This window comes from Enoplosus armatus, chromosome 23 (assembly GCF_043641665.1).
Source record: "Enoplosus armatus isolate fEnoArm2 chromosome 23, fEnoArm2.hap1, whole genome shotgun sequence".
NCBI classification, from domain to species: domain Eukaryota; kingdom Metazoa; phylum Chordata; class Actinopteri; order Centrarchiformes; family Enoplosidae; genus Enoplosus; species Enoplosus armatus.
The window spans coordinates 7,165,732-7,185,498 of NC_092202.1; the positions used below are offsets into that span (position 1 = coordinate 7,165,732).

Sequence of the window (19,767 nt, forward strand, 5' to 3'; positions counted from 1 at the left end):
TGTGTGTGTGTGTGTGTGTGAGAGAGAGAGAGAGAGAGAGAGAGAGAGAGAGAGAGAGAGAGGGAGAGGGGGTGAGCGGTTGATCGTATTGAGTCAGTCTTCAGTCAGACAGCAGTGAGAGAGGATCATGCGGCGGACACAGTTTCTTTCCCATCCACTCCACTGCCTTCACCATCATCATCATCATCATTCTATAAATCCAACCAAACCCAGCTGAGGAATAATGTCAGCAAACAACACCACGTGGACAACAGAGGTGACTGGGGACTACACCTGCGTGCGTTTTTACGTGTCCACCGTGTCCTTCTCGGTGCTGCTCTTCTTCAACCTCATCATCAACTCGACCATAGTTCGCGTGGAGTGGCTCCGGAGTCATGCCCGCTTCGTGCTGCTTTTCCACCTGCTGGTCTCCGCCCTGGTTTACCTCGGGATGAGCAGTGTCTTCTATTACCAGATCTACCTGGACGCGCGGCCGGGCCGCTCCGCCTGCCTCGCCATGATCACCATCCTGATCAGCAGCGCCTCCAACATCCTCCTGACGCTCACGGCGATGGCTTTGGACCGCTACTGCGCCGTCTGCCACCCGATGCGCTACACCTCCACCTGCACCGCGGGGCACTGGCCCTGGATGCTGGGTGTGCTCACCTGGCTCGTGGCTTTGGTCATCCCCCTCAGCTTGCTCCTCAACCCGGACTCCACCACCACTGGTGACGACTATCACGGGGAGTGCGGCCGGGAGCAGCTGAAGCAAGGCGAGCTTCAGAAGGTGCTGTTCATAGGTTTGTGCACGCTGCTCATCCTGTACAGCTACGTGAGGATACTAGTGGAGGGGCGGCGGTTGGGGGTGCTCAACCGGCGTAACCGGGCCGGGTGCAGGACAATCGCCCTGCACTGCAGCCAGCTGGGGGTGTACATCCTCCCCAACTTTGTGAACTTCGTGCTGACGATGTTGAACAAACGGGGGCTCATTCAGCCGGCGACTAAAGAGCTGTCAGCCGTGGTTATCTTTGCTTTCTTCAGCTTGGCGCAGTGCGTTGCGCCGGTTATTTACGGTTTGCGCAAAGAGGAACTTCTGGAGCAGCTGGGTCACAGGTTCCCCTGCTGCTCCCGATACTTGAAGAGTGCCCTCGGCTGGACTGTGCACGTCAACTGGACACACACTCAACATAAAACACGGTATGTCCCAATAGATGGCACCCATTAACATGTGCTTTTACTAAAAGTCCATGCAGAAATCAAGGTACCATTTTGCCCATAAAGCACCCTTTTGTACCTGATGACTTATCAATCAGGGCAACTTTTGGGTTGCCAGGCTGTGAAATCTCCTTTGCCGGTGAGTCATTAATAGTCAAGTGAATAAATACTCACGATTGTCTCACTTTCTAATGAGTCACCAAGTCTGCAGCTCAGTTATTCATTAATAAAGATGACTCTTTATTAATGGCTTTTTGTAGCTGCAGACTCCATGACGTGAGTGTCTCATCAAAAGTTAGTAAGCCATCTTCAATATATTAATTAGTCATCCATAAAAGATTTCTTTAATAATGCATAAAGTTTGTGGTTGTAACTGTTAATAAAAAGTTAATATATGGATTGCAGCAGCTTCCAGAGGGTCAAAGGTCAGAGCTAAACAGACAAAGCAAGTGTCCAGCCAGAAGAGGGTAAACATCAGCCAGTGATTTTTTCACAACCCAACATTTCTTCTGGCTTGTAACTGATTAATTAAACACAATTACATTAGTTATTAATGATATGTAAAGCTATTGCAACTTATCAGAAAGTGGTACCAAAATGGGATATGAAAATCACTGAGTATCAAAACACATGCTATTTAGTAACCAGCTCATCCAAAACAAGCAGATAATAAACAATAAACCACACAGAATAGATGACAGCAGGGGTGTAGCTAGAATTGATCACAGCAGGTGTTGACGCGGCATCAGGGGGAAACAGCTAGCCTTGCTCTGTTCGAAGGTAACAGAATCTACCAGCAACTCTAAAGATCGCAAATTAACGCATAATATCTAGTTGGTGTAATCCAAACAAAAAACAAAGTGTAAAAAGAACAATTTGGGGTTTTATGTGAGGTTATGTTCTGGACTATTTCTTGGCCGGGAACAGTGACTTCCTTCCTGTTTCCTGGCAACATCACCCATGTACAGATTAAACATAACAAGATAGGTGTTCATTTGTGAGCTTGAGAGGTGCCAGTAGGTGGATTTTCAGAACCAGGCTAGCTGTTTCCCCCGTTTGCAGTCTTTATGCTAAGCTAAGCTAACTGGCTGCTGGCTGTAGCAGTATTCAACAGACATACCAAACAAAGCAAACATGCATATTTCCCAAAATATCAAAGTATTGCTTAACCTATTTGGCCTGCTCTTCACTAAAAATAATAAACATTTGATAACCAGAAAGATGTAACCAGTTGCAAACATTGCAAGTACTGAACGCAAACAGCTAAAATGAAAAAAGGAATTCTTTGAAGAAGGGTGATTAATCAAAAGGTCACTTGATTGAAAGAAACACGTGAAACTAGTTGATTTGCATAAGGTTTAATATTACTATGACTAAATGGGTAAGACATGGCAGACATTTGTTGCATGATTTGAGGATGAAACCACAGCTGATCATAAAATACTTCCCTTTTTAGTGTTTTGGAAATTTGAGACAATTCACCACAGAAGGAGCACGAGTTAATTGCTGAAGCTTTGGTGTTAATTCAGGTTCTTTTTCCTCTCAGGGAACGAACACTGACAGGCCAGACGATCATTTCCCTAGAGGTCCCACAAGTCCCAGAGAAGGAGGAAACAATGCCAATGTCAGTCACGAGCTCCTCACATGACTTACACCCATGTCATGGCAATGCAGACAACGCCTGATGGGGAAAAAAGCAGGTCAGGATCCCGACTGCCACAGGAACATTTGGATAAGTGGCTTTTCTCAGCTCAGGTCTGAAAGGAACTAAAGGAACCGCCTTGGACATAATAATCCAGATCTATAAGGGTTCTTCCTCACCAGAGAACGTTCAGACCCGGATGTGCGTCATTGTCACACCACCACATGGACATAAGCTTGTTTATATTTTGCTCTATTTTGGACACTTTGTCAGGAGAGCATACATTAGAGCTGAAGAGAAGACAGTGCGGTCTCAGAAGAAGCGGGCTGTTCTCTTATTGTACATTTTCCTGACTGGTCCAGGGAATTAAGCGTCAAGTCTTCAGGCCCACTTCTCTGACCCTCCAGGATACATTCAGCCTGGGCATCATTTGGAATTAAAATGACTGGGATGGAGGGAGATGGAGGAGAGACTTAAACATATCGTCTGGTGAATGTTGTTTCCATGTGTTCTTAACCTTGTGGATATTATTAAATATAATATAAATCATGAGTTCAATGGTCTTGATACACAATTAGATGAGAAGATCGATGTCACTCTCATATATGTCCGTTATATATTATGTGTGGGGGAGGCGGATGAATGCCTAAAGTGTTGTTATGAGTACCAGTACCAGCAATTAAAAGCATTGATACAAAAGATCACATTTTGGACATGAACGCACTGCGGTCATCTTGTTAGTTAGAGAATTCACACAAAACACATTTGTTATTTACCATTAAACTTTTTCTTTCAGCAATTAAGTAAATTGATAATTAAGAAACTAGAAGAAATGAAATCCTTCATAAATCTTTGATAAATCATATTACATTAGCTGCTCTTAATAAAAAAAAGTTTTGTGATCCTGGCCCTGATCTAAACCTGGTATCGGATCTAAACCAAGCTAACAAGAGCGTTAGCTTAGCTGAAAGAAGCGGGAAACAGATAGCACGTCCAAATGTTAAAGAAAATTGCTTACAAGCACCTCGAAAGCTCACAAATTTACGTTATATATCAGAAATGTTTACATTTTGGTTTTTGCATGGAGTAAACAACCAAAATATAATATGTTCATTGGTAAGCTTTTGAGGTACTGGTAGGTGGATTTTGTTCCAAACTAGCTATTTTCCTGTTTCCAGTCTTTATGCTAAGCTAACAATATCCTGGCTTTAGCTTCACATTTAACAGACACCCATGAGAGTGACACCGTTATCCATCTTCTCATCTAGCTATTTCCCCAAATGTGAAACTATTCCTTTTAAGGCAAGTTAGTTTAAGTTTTACACAATTGTGAGCTACAGGTCCTCTAATGGAGAATGGGCCTGAAAAATCTTTCTTAAAGAAAAGCTGACCTTACTACAAAATGGAAATTATATATATATATATATATATATACACACACATATATATATATATATATACACATATATATATATATATATACACATATATATATATATATATATATATATATACACATCAGTGGGGAATGCCTACAAGCAAAGTGAGACTTTGTCAACCTCTCACACAGTTGCAGTTGGTTAGTTTTTAGTCAGACGGAGCTACCCATGTGGGGGGAATTCTCAACGTTTTAACCACAGGACTCGTGAAGCGCTGGCACAGGCCTCACCTTCTCTAGCACCCACAGCACCAACACTTGTCAAGTCAGTGTGTATATGAGGGCAGGAAGGGGTTCCTGTTTTGTTATGCACCAGCAAACATAGCACTTACTGGCATTCCTGTACAGTCTTTTTGCCCTGGAAAATCCTGGGCAGCAGAAGTGAAAGCAAAGTTGCTGGTTCTTGTGAATACAAGAGAAATAGGAAGTGAGTTTGGCGGGAAGTGGGGTAAAACACATTGTCTCGATGGGATTTTTTTTCTTTTTTGCTTAACTTCAATATATAATAGGTTTTTACAGGTTACAAAAGCTTGTACAAGAAGAAACCTGAAAGACGTCAATGTAGTTTGGCCTGTTAAAGGCCACATTCACAGATATGGTGACTAAATATTACATGAACCTGGACCTACAGAGGCAACAGTTGTATTGCAACTCTGTTCAAGCAGAGGCCTAGAAAAGGTATCTGATATGGACATTCATCTCTCTCACCAGTGCAGGCTAAGACAGCTAAATGGATAGACAGACTAACAGATGAACAGAAACTTTACTTATCAAACCAAAAAGTAGGTCTGCACAAAAACTGCGACTCCACCAAAACAGCTGAGGCAATCGTCTCCAGGTGTAGTTTCAGAGAACACGTGATTTCTTTGAAGGCATGTGATCATATCAGTTATTAAATCAGCACACTGTACATTCACTGTTCAGAGAACAGATTACAGATTTAAAAGCAGCATTGTTTGTCACAGTACAAGTTAATGGGGAGGCAAGAATGTGCAGACCTAATTTAAGTTTTATGAATGTGTTAACACACTTTGATACAGCAGATTAGGTGCATTTATTGTACAAGTAGTTATTTCTTAAAAATATCTTAAATCCAGGTATGCAGACTGATGTTTAACTTTCTACAATTACGGTTAATGATGCCTGCTACTTTTAGCTGAGAAAATAATCACTTGCACTTTGGAAGTGAATGCGATGGCCTAAGTTTGACTGGCACATTTAAAAAAAAAAAAAAAATACATGTGAAAGCTCTCGGTGTTTGACTCAAGTCACAACAGGAACTCCGAACAGCATCCTTGGACCGGTTTCTAAGGCAAAAGGTTTTGCTCCTGACATTAATGTTTCCGTGATGAGCACAGAGTGAGCACAGTAAACATGCAGAAAGGCATAAAAGTACATAAATACCACACCGTTATATACATTTGATCACTATGTAGATGTGAAGTCAAATTAGTGTAGAAATTAAAATACTCTCATGTATAAATTAAATCACTTAGAAAAACAGATTTGTTCTAAGCTTCCTCTGTTAACTGGCCTCCTATCTGAAAGTTGCATTGACGTCGTATTAATTTTTTCATCAACAGACCAAAATAACACCATAACTTCATGTTTCACCAAACTAAATGATGAAGGCTAAGATGAGGTGAATTTAAAAGCTCCATGTACACATTCGACACACTCAGTCATCAGCTGTTTTTGATGCAGGTGGTTGGGCTGAAGGATTTGTAGAAATAGTGTAATCTTTCTGTCCTATTGATCAATTTAAATTATTTTTATTTCCCAAAGATTAAAACTCCAAATTCTAGAGGTTGTGATCAGAAAAGTAAACAGCTTCACAAAGACACCAAAATTGATTACAATGGTGAGAACACAGTATGAAGGAACGACAAGTTTCAAATTGTGATTTCTGTATAAAAACTATATATTATGCAGCCCTCGGTTGTAGATGCAACTCAGTACATGAAAGCTTGACCACACAAAGCAGAAGAAAGGGGCACCGATGTGTGATGGAGCAATGATGGCGATAACAAAGTTGATAAAGTGTGAGAAGACTTGGCAGACATGACCCAGAACCTGGTTAGAGATACAGAAAAGTGAAAAAACAAACAAACAGACAGACATGAAGATACAGGGGAGTGTGGTGCGTTTAGAAACCCAGAGGGTGAGGAGCCACGACTCCTCCGTTCTCCACCACGGCTGTAGAGATGGCCCGCATGTTCTTGAAGAGCTGCCTGGACTCACCGGAGCGCAGGGACTTGATGTCTCGCATGATCCTCTCATACGCCTGAGGGATTATTAAATTAAATTAGATTAGTTAATGTTTAGAATTTAGCTCAAAACAATTGATCACAAGCTTATGGCAGCAGACACATTGGGCAGTAAGGCGAGAGACAAACAGTGTCAGCAAATCAGTTGTGCTGAATGGATATTCATGAAACCAATAACTGGAGCTGTACTGATAGGAAGACATTTTATTTCTTAATACATTGATTTCTTAAAGGAATAGTTTGAGTCAGTCAATAGTTTCAAGCTTATTAGTGTTCTTGCAGAGGGTTAGATGAGAAGATTGATACCACTCTCATGTCTGTACGCAAGTATGAATCTACAGCCATTCAATATATCTTAATTACATGATACAATTTGTTTTTTGTCTGTGTTTCTGGCTTTGACCAGGATCTTACCTCCGCACACCACGTCTCACACAGGATCTTCTCATGTTGAGCTGAGGCCGAGCCCTGACTCAGAGAACGTGAAGCCCTGCAGAGGAGAAAAGGAAAAAAACATGCCATTTTAGGCTGGTTAGGAGTATGTTTGTGGAATAAAAGCAGACCATAGAGAAAGTGAGTGGGAGTATGTAGCAAGAGAGGGAGTGAAACGGGGACACAGAGAGACAACAACAATGTTTAATCTCTTGAGTGTTTGCATACCTGGACAGGACAACCACCATGGCGTAGAGGTCAATGGCACCGTCTGCAACTCTCTTCAGGACAAACTGTTCATCTGCAACAGGAAGCTGCTTGTTGAGTTGACTCAAACTTGATAAGAGGACTCATACAGTTGGCCCAAAAGCCCAAACCATTGGATACGATCACTTCTGTGAACAAATTATAACGCACACACACTCACCAATGATCTTCTTGCCATGTTTGATCAACATCTCCTCAACGACCGCTCCGAACTGTTCGATGGCCTTAATGGTCTAGAATTCAGAAGAAACACAATGGTCACGGAGAGAAACAGGCGACATGAAGACTAAAGTGTAAATCAGTAATTAAAAGGCAACAAAAGATCTCATATCATCCCATCTGTGTCCTGTCAAACTGTCACTTAGTCCAAGCTACCACAAAACAAGGTTTAACGCACCATTTCACCGCTCTGTGCCAGCTCAGGATGTACCGTTCCCTGCAGTGTCAGACCTGTGCCCAAACCTGCCTTCCTACAGAGACAACAGAAGAAGACAGTTATATCAACATGGCTGCTGAGGAGGTACAAAGCAAATTCCAGTAGTTCTGGTGTTCAGTGCTTCAAGGAATCAAGTGTTTAATGGCTGTGTTGGAGATGTGGGAAGGACAAAACAGATACAGAAACAAATTAGCTGCATTAGAGTGAGGAAGATGAGCCTTTTGTCTGCACTGCAACAGCACTCAAACACAGCCTGTCTGACAGCACTGACTAAACTGCTGCAGGAAGTTTTCAATCACCTTAAAGTGCGGAAATTGTGACTGTGGTGTGTGTGTGTGTGTGTTTGTTTGTTTTTTAAACACTAAACAGTTCTTTTCATGGCGGAAATAAATATAAAATACATCCTTATCCTGGAACTTGTTTATTCATAGACAGGATAAGGATAGACAAATTAGCCGTTTCTGCTCGGATGTCAGCAGCAACTGACAAGTGACAAAGTGACGGATGGAACTGACACTTAAATCAATTATCCATCATGTGTTGTGCGGTGTGCAAGGGAAGTCCCCATCTCCCACCATCAGCTATGGCAGTTTGGCAGTTCCTCTCCCCCAGACAGGAGGCCTCTGTGTGTGTGTGTGTGTGTGTGTGTGTGTGTGTGTGTGTGTGTGTGTGTGTGTGTGTGTGTGTGTGTGTGTGTGTGCTGCAACCTTTTGGCTCTCTTGGTGATTTCTCCTGCAAGCATCCCCGCGTTGCCAAGGGGGTTCTTCAGGGCCTTCTGCAAGCTCTTCAACTCATTACCAGCATTCTGGAGGGAAATGTATGCTTATCAATGACTTATTGCTTAAAAAGGCCCTCAATCAGCTTCTTCCTACGAGCGACGGGATCCTTCATTTTCGGCCAAAGTTAAAACAGTTTGAGTTATTTCACAAGATATTTCTGTATTCCTTTATTCATCTTTGCTGTTCTGAGTTTGAAGTGTGTGAGACTGCAACTGATCAGGATTCGGATGCGCACTACCCTTTGCCCAAAGACCCTTCATCCTTTAAAATGTCACTTGCATTTTGTTGTACTTAATTCTTGATTGTTGGTGATGTTGCTGTGGAGCACTCAGCTGTTAAATGTCTGTCCTTATCTGTGACGTCTTTTTGTTGCGGTTGTATTTGTCTGACAGTTTTGTTTATTATCCTTTCAGAAATTCCCTTTGTGTCTGTGGTAACTAACTAACTAACTAACTAACTAACTAACTAACTAACTAACTAACTAACACCTTAAAACCTTTCCCTGTTGACCCAACTCCAGTCAGTATGAGAAGTATGCTGTAGCAGAGCAGGATGTCCTAAAAACATGCTATTTCTCCCACTGTTAGTTAAAGCTGTCTAAAAGTCTACTTCCCATTATTTAGGTAGTCGTATCCAGAGCAGCAATTTCATTTGTTTTTGTATTTTTAAAAAGGACTAGGACCTCAAAATTTTAACTCATAGACTAACATTATTAATCCAGTGTCACATCCCATTCATGAGGCGTGCTTCCACCAACCTATTTGACTACTTTTTATTAGAGTGGGTGGGTAAAAATGTCTTTGAGGGGCTGGCGGTAACCTTTTTGCACCATTTGGGGCGGATGATATAAAATTATAGGCTACATTCTAATGAACTGGCCCTTCCTCTCCTCCAATTAGTAAAGACTGACTGGACACACCGGCAGCATCCCTGTCAGCTTTACTTTAAGAAGAAGAGGAGGTTGACAAGGCACTGAGTGTTAGGAAACACAGACACTTAGTTTAAAATAAGTATGAGGAAGTTGCTTCTTGATCACCCATCTTCAAATCTAGAAGATGTGGCAGCGTTTCTGACAGCAAGCAGAAATCACTTCCTCTCTACTGTCTTTTCCACACTGGCATTATCAGATCACCACAACCAAGTCAGAGAAAGAATATACAACAAAGATCACTATCGTATTACCTGGAAGCCATTGAGGGCCACAAAGAGCCTCAGGATGTCGTTGGTGCCCTCAAAGATTCTGAAAATTCTGAGATCCCTCATCACTCTCTCCAGTCCAGCGTCCTGCGAAAACAGATACAGAAAGATGATGGCCTTCTACTTGTGCTATTTCCTTTTCAACTAAACGCTGCAATAACCACATATAACCCACAATTTGCTATCAAGAACGCACTGGATTTAACTTTTCTGCTAATATTCTGCACTGTGGAATCTTTGGTAAAGCCAAATGGTTGTAGTAGCATATTGGGGCAATGTGTGGTGTTATTTATCATATCTTACACATAAAAAGACATTTTAATCTCAGCTTCTCTCACAAGTTAAAATAAGGTAGTGAGAACACCAGCTGCAAACAGGAATAGAGATGCTCAATATTCATTTCTGCGCTTTTGGATTCTGTATGTGAAAGTCATTGCTGATATTTTAGGCTGCACAGATAATGTATTCTGTTTAGAAGAGCAGAAATGAAAATGTACACGGGACACTTCTGACTTTACTTCCTCTGTGAAATGAAACCCTGACTCACCATGTGCACTGTGAGCAGAATCACAGTCTGTTGTATCAGTGCCGCCCCCCCTTTCCTTTTCGACAACTCATACCCCAAAACTTTTTTCACAACTTATAGAAACATGAAGTGGAAAAGATTACAGAAGCATCTGCAATACAATATCAATACAACATAACAGCCTATAATAAGTATATTCGTGAAGCTTAAAATGTGCAGATTCTGAGGCTTTGTAGTCAACTCGTGGGAATTTCTGAAATTGTAAATTGTACTGTTGTTAGACTAAATTGCATGAAATTGTACAGGTTATTTTGTCCTCCCCATGTAAGTGCTTGAGTGTTGCTCCATGACTGGCAAACTTTCCACTGTATTGAGAGCTTGGAAAAACAGCACATCTGTGGGGAGAGAGGACGCCTACTGTATCGTCTGGTTTATTTTAAGCAGAGCGACATTATTGTTTACACTTCACTTCGCCCACATAATTTTCTACTGCTCTATTTTTGTAAACGTCTTGGTTGATTTTTTCTTTTCTTTTTTTTTACCTGAAGAAACCAGCATCAGTATTTTGTCTCGCATGTAGAAACAATGTGACTTAATACCACATTGGTCGTGTCTACATGAGCTCTCTGAGATAGAAAGGTGTTGCCATAGCTACACCAATAAAAGGTGAAGCAGCTGTTAGCTAGCAGCTCATAGCACTCTTCTTGCTGGCTGATCACATCATCATGGATTAAATGATGCTGCTGTTCAGTAAACATGATGAGTTCAAGTCTGCAAGGGAATCATATAAAGGATTGGCAATGTGCTAATATACAGTAGATGCACAAAGTGAGGCAGTAAAAACACTTCCTTTTCAATAGTACCGGGAGCTAAGGCCTCAGGAAATGAACTGGAAACTAAAAATCCATTTTGCACATTCTTGTTTTGAGTTTCAACCACACCTGAAGAAGCATGAAGACACGGCAAATAGACCGATAACAGATTAACAGACCACTGCTTTGTTTGAGAAGCAACAAAACATCAACAGGGCCATTGTGATGTTCTTTGTAGTTCACCGATTCCCGACTGTAATGTTTGAATGGATGTTTCAAAAGGTGGAACAGGAGACTGAAAACACAAGAGTGACAGGCTGCAAAGTATCAGTGATCTGCATGAATTCTGCTGTAGTACATAACTGAATTACATCAACTGACAAAGTTACTTGTTCGCGCTCGATTTTTGCTCCCTAACCTCTCTGTGATATTGGGCTTTATAAATAAAATTGACTTGACTATGTGGCCAGCAACTATAGCCCATTTAAACCATTGCTCTTGTGGTCAGAACACTTGTTAAGTTGGTACCTTAGCCACCTACAAGAAATGTAACATTGCTCATTTACATTGTGAAATTTTATTAACCTGTTGTGTTTGAACGAATAAAACCAAATAACTGCTAGAATCTGTTTGTCCCATGCAGCTTCTCAGTTGTCCCAGGGTTTGTATGAAACAGGATGTGGACTGAGCACTCACCTTCATGTAACCCATGCCGCCCATAACCTGAATACACTCGTCTGTCACAGTCCATGCCGCTTCCTGTCACAATTTAAAAACAAAGAAAAGAAGACGCAAATTAACTACTTTTCCTCTGCATAAATACACAATCCAAGTTAATTAAGCAAACAAGCCTTGAGACGTCTACTTCCTCTATCTACCAGAGAGTCTACCAGATAGTCTGGTAGATAGAGCCTTCAGTCTTCCACAGAACAAGGAACATCATAACTATTATGAAAGCAGTGTAGTGTTCCCCACAACACCAACTTGTGTAATAAGTTATTAATTACCATAAAAAAACAAAGCAGAAACAGAAGAATGCAACATTTTCTACAAAGCTCCTTGGTTATGGGAACTATTAGCACCTGTGGTTTGCATGTTAAATCTATTAAACTGTTGTGTTCTTTAAGGTCTTACAGAGGCAAAGATCTTGCTGATGGCAGCTTCTATCTGGAACTCTGTCGCTCCACTGTCCATGTTGCCGCTGATCATGTAGGCCATTGACTGCAAAAAATAAGACACAGAAGTAGTAACGTCAGCATGAATTTCTGACATCTTGTTCAACTGTGCTGCCAAAATGTTCAGCACCAGTACACAATAATACAAAGTGTGAAAGTAGTTGTTTGCTAGTTAAATTAAAAAGTGGTTTGTTACACATCAACTTCATAAATCAACATAAAAATCTACTTCTTTAAACATGTGCTTTGTGCTGCATATAAACCAGTGAGATGCAGATTTAGATTACGCAATGTAAGAGTGAAATAGGAAATAATGCCTGATGTGTTTAGATACTGGCAAAACAGAAAGCTGAGACATGAGGTTCATTTATATAGTTCTCACTTATTTGTATTTTTTTAATTGCAAGTCTATATTTTTTTTCCATTTTAAGTTATATTTTACGTATCTGTACATAGATTATTTACATGTTTTTATTTCACACTTGCTTTGTTAATGTAAACATCTGTTTGTTTGAATAGATAAATGCAAAATCAGACTGTAGTACATGTAAAACATTCACTGTTAAGTCGTCCGACCTCAGTGACATATTGCAGCACAGTCATGCGAGCCATCTTCTCCTGGATGGCTCCGTAGTTGTGGATCTTGCTCCCAAACTGAGTTCTGTTGGCGGCATGATCCGCCTGATGAAAAGAAGAAAATGACGCTCACTGCCATACCTTAATTCATAGTTACAGACTATATATTGTAACAACATCAAACAGACAGATACATGAAGTGTGAATCCTTTACACTTCCTCAGACTTCAAGACTGGAACTGAACTTTTATCTGCCTTTTTAGGGGCCCTGTTGAAAGGTTGTTGCAGTCTAGTTGTTGTGCATAAAGAGGAAGTTTGGCAATGTCGCCTGCCAACACGCTAAGGGGCAGGATCAATGTTGTGGTGAGCTGCAAAACTGGTGGCACCGAGGCAGGAGCTCAGCGAGACCACACAGTCGCTCTGGTTGTAAAGAAAATGCCACAAGATCTGAAAATAAACAACTGAAGTGAAAATAACTAAAATGATGAAAAATATCAAGACGCTGTGTTGAAAACAGTGTTGTAAACTAGAGGAAGCACTGAAGAGGTGAGATTATACCTTCATGTAGCAATTCTGTTATCGTCACCATTTTAGCTCATGAGAACACAGATCGTGTCTCCTATACACATGCTTCTCCCACTCATCCAATAAAATACTGAGGACAGGGGTTTCCCCCATTTTAACTTTTTAAAAAGGTTTCTGCACTGTTCACTCTGTTTTATGGAAATGCCCTAAAAACACAAACTGCAAACTAGATATGTGCTTATTATAATTAATTTGGATGGACATCTCTACAGTCTGTCTAAACATAAGCTGTTATAAGATATTTAATTTTAGAAGTGATAAGCTAAACCTTGTATAGGGCCAAAAAGAAAAGAGAAGTGGAGTGGAGCAGCAGCTAACAGCACAGCAGTAGCACAATAATGTTTGTAGTGTTAAACTTACTGTTCCTACTTTCAGAAACAATTAGCGATTCACCGCTCAGTAAAAACAAAAGTCAAATATTTGATGGTGCCAGTTTCTCAAAAGTGAGAATTTGCCTCGTTTCTATGTTGTACATTATTGTAAATTGAATATTTTCGGGTTTCATACTGTTGGTATGAAGCAGTCACCTACAGCTCTGCAAAATTCTGATTTGCAATTTGCAAATGTTTTACTTTTTATACTTGCACCTGTTATCAAATCTGTATCTATACAAATTAACTTTCTGTACACAGACTGTTTTCAGAGTTTGTATTTTAGTTAATGATAGCTGATTAGTAATTCTGACTAATCCTTTTAAAACAGTCTTGTGCTCTAAATCTTAAAAATGCATCAATGGTCATTGCATAAACGTCTTTGCAAACAAAGAGTGACATGACTGCTTATTGAGCAGCAAAAGCTGTGGCACATATTTGCAGTGTTCATCAAAAGATATTTTCCTGATGATGCAACTATAAAACAGGTTGACTCACGTGGCTCAGTACACGAGCCAGCTCATAAGTCTTTCCCTCCTGCGTCGTACATTAAACTACTGCTTGCACAACAGTATCAGTGTTGCAAGTTGAATACTAAGAGTTCAAAATGATCGCATTTAAGAACAGTACTGCTTTAAGCACTTTTTATAAAAACCTTATTCAAGTTGTTACTGACATTACAAAATATATATTTGGTTACATGTTCAGTCTAGAAGAATGCCAATGTTTGAGAAAAACAACAAACATGACCAGAGCACGTTTGAATCTTCGGCGCCTCTAACCTCAGCAGGAAGCTGCATAGCTGAAACAAGAAGGGGAACTTCCCACAAACCCACAGCGAAGGAAATACATGACTGAAAGAGGGGGTGTAACATAGACAATACAGACAAAAAGCAATGCAGCAGATGGGAAACACAACACATAGAAGACGTAAAGCTGCAATAGAGTCTCAATTATGAGAAAAGCGTGTTTTCTGCTGTCACACTTCACACCACTTCCCTTCCTGTCTACATGGTGCTAGAGGTAGTTTACTCACAGCTTTGGTGATGACTCCCTTCATGGTGCCAGAGAGGGCGGCTGCCATGCCAAAGCGCCCGTTATTCAGGATGTTCATGGCCACCTTGAAACCTTCGCCCACCTCACCTAGCAAGCAGTCGGCCGGAACGCGGACATTATCGAAATACACCTCGGCTGTGTTGGACGCCTTGATGCCCATTTTCTTCTCTGGGGGGCCACTGTGATTGACAAAAGTGGGGTGATGGTGAAGGGGAAGAAATTCAAATTCCCACATCTAACAGTCACTGTGTCATCAACATTAAGAAAAAAACATGAAATCATGGCTCAAAAACATCAGGGCAGTGTCACAGAGATTAGTGATAAACAGTCAACAATGTAAAGAAAAGGTGTGCTCACTGTGTCACTCCTCCAAAGCTCTTCTCCACAATGAAGGCCGAGATCTTGTCCTTCATCTCCCCAGTCTTGGGATCCTTCATGGGTGTCTTGGCGAACACGGTGAATATTTCAGCCAGACCTCCATTGCTGACAGGAGAAAAATGGGCATCCGATTAAGGAAAAGACACAAGCAACTTCCAGCCATTACGTTGCATAATGTTGCCACCTTGTGGTTAAAGTAAAATATTCTGATTACGTGTACCCCCACTGCATCCTCACCTGATCCAGATCTTGCTTCCATTGAGAGTGAAGTACTGTCCGCAGGGGGACTGAACCGCTGTGGTCCTGATGGAGGCGGCATCAGAGCCACTGGCTGGTTCAGTCAGGCAGAAGGCGGCTATATTCTCACCTGGAGGGACACACACACATGCAATGTCAAACACATACACTTCTTCCTTCATTACACTATGTTCCTTCTCAATATAATGAAAATTTGTTGTGGTATTTTCCCTTGGTTGCAGAGCTACATGAATATAAAAAAAGATGCAGGAGTACATTAAAGGATAAGTCTGGCAATATTGCAAATCATCCTTATTGATAACAAATCCTACGAAAGGACTAAAACCAACAAAGTCATTCTACTAACAAATATTATCTGTGTAGTCAAAGGCTGATGTACCGCTGAACCATTATTTTAAATAAATCCCAAATAAACCATTCTGCTGCTGTAAATAATTCACAAGTGCACCAAATGTGTATTAATCCGTGGTTAAAAATAGTCCCCTACAAAAGCAGGAAACCAATGAGCTTTGGGCCAAGAACCCCAGATCCACCTTCAAGCGTACGGAACAACTATCATGTCAAACGCGGTCGGACAACAAGTTGCAAGAACCACTTCTTTTCTAGTAAAACCTGGCCCTCACATATTGTTGGTTTTAGTCTTTTCAGGGGATTTGCAGACAACAGAAGCCATGTCCTATAGAACAAGCATGTTTGCTGTTGTATACAGAGCTATAATTTACATCTGAAGATGCATATAAATCAAAATACTGACGACATCAAATGCTAGTCTTCTTACCTGAGGCCAGTTTAGGCAGGTACTTCTCTTTCTGGGCTGGATTCCCAAAAAGCAGAATGCCCTTGAAGCCAATGGATTGGTGGGCTCCCAGAGTGATGCCAACGCCCAGGTCATGAGTGCCAACGATCTCAACCAGCCGGGCATACTGTGAGACGGATGGATCATATTAAACTCATTGCACTTGCCTGTTTACATAGCTGTCTGTCACAATTAACAACTACACAATATTTACTAGTGTGCATGTATTATAGAGTAAATATCCATATATCTAATAAAGCAGACGTACCTGTGTGTTTGAGAGGCCGAGGCCGCCATGGTCAGCTGGCACCTGCAGGCCAAAGGCACCCATCTCCTTCAGGCCCTGCATGGTGTGATCTTCCACCTGCTCCAAGGCATCGTTCTTGGCAGGATCATTGACCTCCTGCCCATCGGAAGCAGAAATATAGAGGGTGAGGAGTGAGTATGAGGAATGTAAAGAGGTTGTGAGCATAAGGTCAGATAAATGTCTCCAAAGAGTTCAAAGATGTTTGAAATTACCTCAAAAAATTTGCAGACAGGCCCCACAAGCTCTCTAAGAAACTGCTCCTGCTCCTCATTCAGGGCTATGGCACACAAAAGAGTGATTACACCACGACTTTTCCTTTTTAAAAGGAAATGCTGGCAAATTTCTTAACAGATATTGACACATCTCCTCTGATTTACCTGAGGGGTAGGGAAACACTTGGACAGTCTGGATCTGCCCCTTGAACATATTGACAGCAAATGATTTGGATTCCTAGGAAAAATAAGTCAGAGTAAACATAATAAAGCTTGTGCCAATACAAACAGAGAATCCAAAAGTTTAGTTAAAGATACCCTGTGGCGTTTCCTTGTATAAACAAGCAGTTTATGTTGTGTAACCATAGTGTACCCTTCAGACACAACACATGTTGCCAAATGCTGCTTACAAGCCATTTTATAGGGAAACATTATCTCAGATATAACAATTACATAATAATAATAGTTAGAGAATTAACATACAGCAGCAACTGTTTTCTTTTCCACTTTAGTGGCAGCGCCAGTGCCGACTGCTGCTGGCTTCTCCAGCACCGCCTAAAACACAAAATGACAAAATGTCAGGTCAGAAGATATGATGGGAAAAGACGCTTGACAGCAAACATTTGCCTTCAAGTGAAAAAAAACTCCACACAGCCAAAAGGGCAAATGTAAACAGAGGTGTGGTGTTCAGCGCTGTCAATACATTCAGTGATCAGAATCCAGCATTATAATCCAAGGAAACCATGAGTGAATATTTTTCCAATTCCAGCCAGAGCACCAGCTTGGTAAGATGCCCAAAGGACTGATTTCAAGAACCAAATGGGTGAGAGGTGGTGCCAAGGGCACATCCAGTCAGCTGAGTCACCAGCAGCAGGAGTATCGTGCATACAGTACATATTTTTAAAATGGACACGTCTGACTCAATGTTTCCAATAACTTATTGTTCAAATTAGAAAAACAACATAAAGGGCTGTTGTATTTCATTATGTCAATAGCAGCCAAATTCATGACATATCTTTTTTTCATTTACATCTATTCCTTTTCTGCTATCAGAAAATGAAAACAAATATGAAATTCCATTGCTGCTCATAAATACTCTGTTGACCAGCAGTTATTGCCAAGCTGCTGAGCTGCACATAAAACCACTATTTTATGATCATGACATGTCAGACAGAATAAACAAAAATACAGATTAAAGGCAGAATGAGTAGGATTTGTTGGTTGCGGGTTGTAAACACAACATTAACAATGCGTCCCTCCTCCCCGGCTCAACGACACCAGAAGATTCCTATTGAATGTGTGCTTATAATCTGGCACCTGGTCACTATGTTCTTATAAAGTCCCGACCTCACACTCTGCACACTGTTGTTGGCTGGGGGCTACACCCACTGCCGCTGAGAAACGTCCCCAACACAGCAAAATAAGAAAATACAGGCCATCACACACTTCTAGTGGGTCAAGAGTGATGATTGAGAGGGATTATTTTTGTATGAGTCTATACTTCAAATCCTTCTCGTTCTGCCTTTAATTAAGGCAGCTGGGCTGTGAGATTGGCCTTAATGACATTTCAAATGAGTGATCACAGGGCAACAAACAGGTTATAATATTACTATTATCTGATAGGTACAGCCACAGATTATGTGCTACAACACATACGTTAGCTAAAAACGTGTATTCATGGTAATAAAAACACAACAAATGTTGGCAACAACTCTAAATTATATTATAAATGTAGCTACTGAAGAACACAAATCTTCACTTCTGAAATAGAAGCTCCAGCTACAAATTCTAGACAAGAGGATTGTGTGACATATGATTTGACAATGGTGGTTATGCAGTAGTGTGAAGCACAACATGAATGACATCTTCCCTGTAACTGCCTGTCCTGAACAACTGTAGGGTCACCCACATTCATGGTGTCACCTTTATGACTGAGTCATGTGACCACTGAACTTTCCCCCACTTCCAGTGGGAGGGGATGCCAACGTTATGTCAGGCAGCCACTGCGTTAAGCCAAACAAGGCCAGTAAACAGACTCCAGAATATCGCAAAACCACATCATTCAACACACATATCTATTATATAATATTATATAATAGAATAATATTATCGTACCTGTGCAGCTTGGTTTGCATACAAACGACCGTTTTGCACAGCAATCACAGCCCCGGCATGACGCTGACCTCTGTAGCCCAGACAACACATAACAGATTCATTTTTTTTAACATTTTCACCTTGGTCAAAAGACAGGTTGACAGTTAAATAACATCTTTAAAAATGACCTACCCTGACAGCACGGGAGGAAACCTGAGAATGGTGCCGCACAGTGCGGAGGATTGGCTCACTTTACGAAGCAGCATGATTTTGTTTTGTTCTAAAAGACAAATAAAACAGAATACGCCGCAATTAGCTAAATAACACACAGATATTCAAAGGCAGACAGAAATAAGGGAGGTTAGCAAACAATTACGTACAGTTAGCCGCTGGCGGGTAGCTGACACTAGCTACGTAACGTCGTTGGTTTGTTTTGTAACGTTAACTTGACCAGTTTTCACAAAAAGCACGTAAATGCAGTTAAATATTTGGATTCCTTGTATCGCAAATCAATATTAGCAATATGAAGTATATACCTGTACAAGTTATATTCTGTCACGTCCCCTGTGTCTGTACTATGGCCGACCGTTCCGTCGAAATGACCCACTGGTGTTCAACCTGAAATTTCCTCTTCGGAGCTCGGCTCACCGGAAGTCCAGTGTGTCTCACCGCGGTGCTTCATGGGATGTGTAGTTTTACAGTATCGAGTGGCGATTGTTTTCCAAGCAGTAGAGATAAATACGAGAAAAGTAAAGGAATACATCAAATTAAATGTAAAATATCAGTACAATCAAAATGAGAACATTGTTGAAAATATATGAATATAGTAAATATTAAAATAAGAGGGAGTTTTATAATATATACTGTACTTAATATGGTACATATTAATGAATAATTAGTTATAATTATAGTGAAGTATACTATAATATGCAGTATATATATGTGTTCAACACTTTCTTGGGGCATTTT

The 19,767-nt window shown here is 40.9% G+C and overlaps 2 protein-coding genes across 3 annotated transcripts; one reads left to right on the plus strand and one right to left on the minus strand.

Annotated features, from left to right (window-relative positions):
- Positions 1 to 223: 223 nt before the first annotated feature.
- LOC139305966 (odorant receptor 131-2) lies at positions 224 to 3,453 on the plus strand. Its single transcript, XM_070929920.1, has 2 exons — positions 224 to 1,176; positions 2,741 to 3,453. The coding sequence occupies exons 1-2, from the start codon at positions 224 to 226 to the stop codon at positions 2,877 to 2,879; spliced, it is 1,092 nt and encodes a 363-aa protein (XP_070786021.1). The 3' UTR covers positions 2,880 to 3,453.
- Positions 3,454 to 4,836: 1,383 nt separating this feature from the next.
- On the minus strand, positions 4,837 to 19,397 carry acadvl (acyl-CoA dehydrogenase very long chain). Of its 2 annotated transcripts, none has more exons than XM_070929761.1 (21): positions 19,335 to 19,397; positions 18,991 to 19,078; positions 18,820 to 18,889; positions 17,188 to 17,259; positions 16,870 to 16,942; positions 16,705 to 16,769; positions 16,454 to 16,588; positions 16,168 to 16,312; positions 15,369 to 15,498; positions 15,111 to 15,236; positions 14,734 to 14,932; positions 12,742 to 12,846; positions 12,125 to 12,211; positions 11,687 to 11,749; positions 9,638 to 9,739; positions 8,384 to 8,481; positions 7,638 to 7,710; positions 7,401 to 7,473; positions 7,202 to 7,274; positions 6,956 to 7,031; positions 4,837 to 6,558 (listed from the first exon to the last, which is right to left on the minus strand). In XM_070929761.1, the coding sequence occupies exons 2-21, from the start codon at positions 19,062 to 19,064 to the stop codon at positions 6,421 to 6,423; spliced, it is 1,977 nt and encodes a 658-aa protein (XP_070785862.1). In that variant the 5' UTR covers positions 19,065 to 19,078; positions 19,335 to 19,397; the 3' UTR covers positions 4,837 to 6,420. The 2 variants fall into 2 exon arrangements, with proteins under 2 accessions (XP_070785862.1, XP_070785863.1); XM_070929762.1 differs by lacking the exon at positions 19,335 to 19,397 and adding an exon at positions 19,179 to 19,217.
- Positions 19,398 to 19,767: the final 370 nt, after the last annotated feature.

Bases quoted from the DNA above. Each gene is read 5' to 3' on its own strand.
- LOC139305966 (XM_070929920.1), top strand. From the start codon at position 224: ATGTCAGCAAACAACACCACGTGGACAACAGAGGTGACTGGGGACTAC. The intron at 1,177-2,740 runs GTATGTCCCAAT...TTTTCCTCTCAG, and splicing joins CACACTCAACATAAAACACG to GGAACGAACACTGACAGGCC.
- acadvl (XM_070929761.1), bottom strand. From the start codon at position 19,064: ATGCTGCTTCGTAAAGTGAGCCAATCCTCCGCACTGTGCGGCACCATT. The intron at 18,890-18,990 runs GTAGGTCATTTT...TCTGGGCTACAG, and splicing joins TTTCCTCCCGTGCTGTCAGG to AGGTCAGCGTCATGCCGGGG. The intron at 9,740-11,686 runs GTGAGTGCTCAG...CTGTTTTCGCAG, and splicing joins GCGGCATGGGTTACATGAAG to GACGCTGGACTGGAGAGAGT.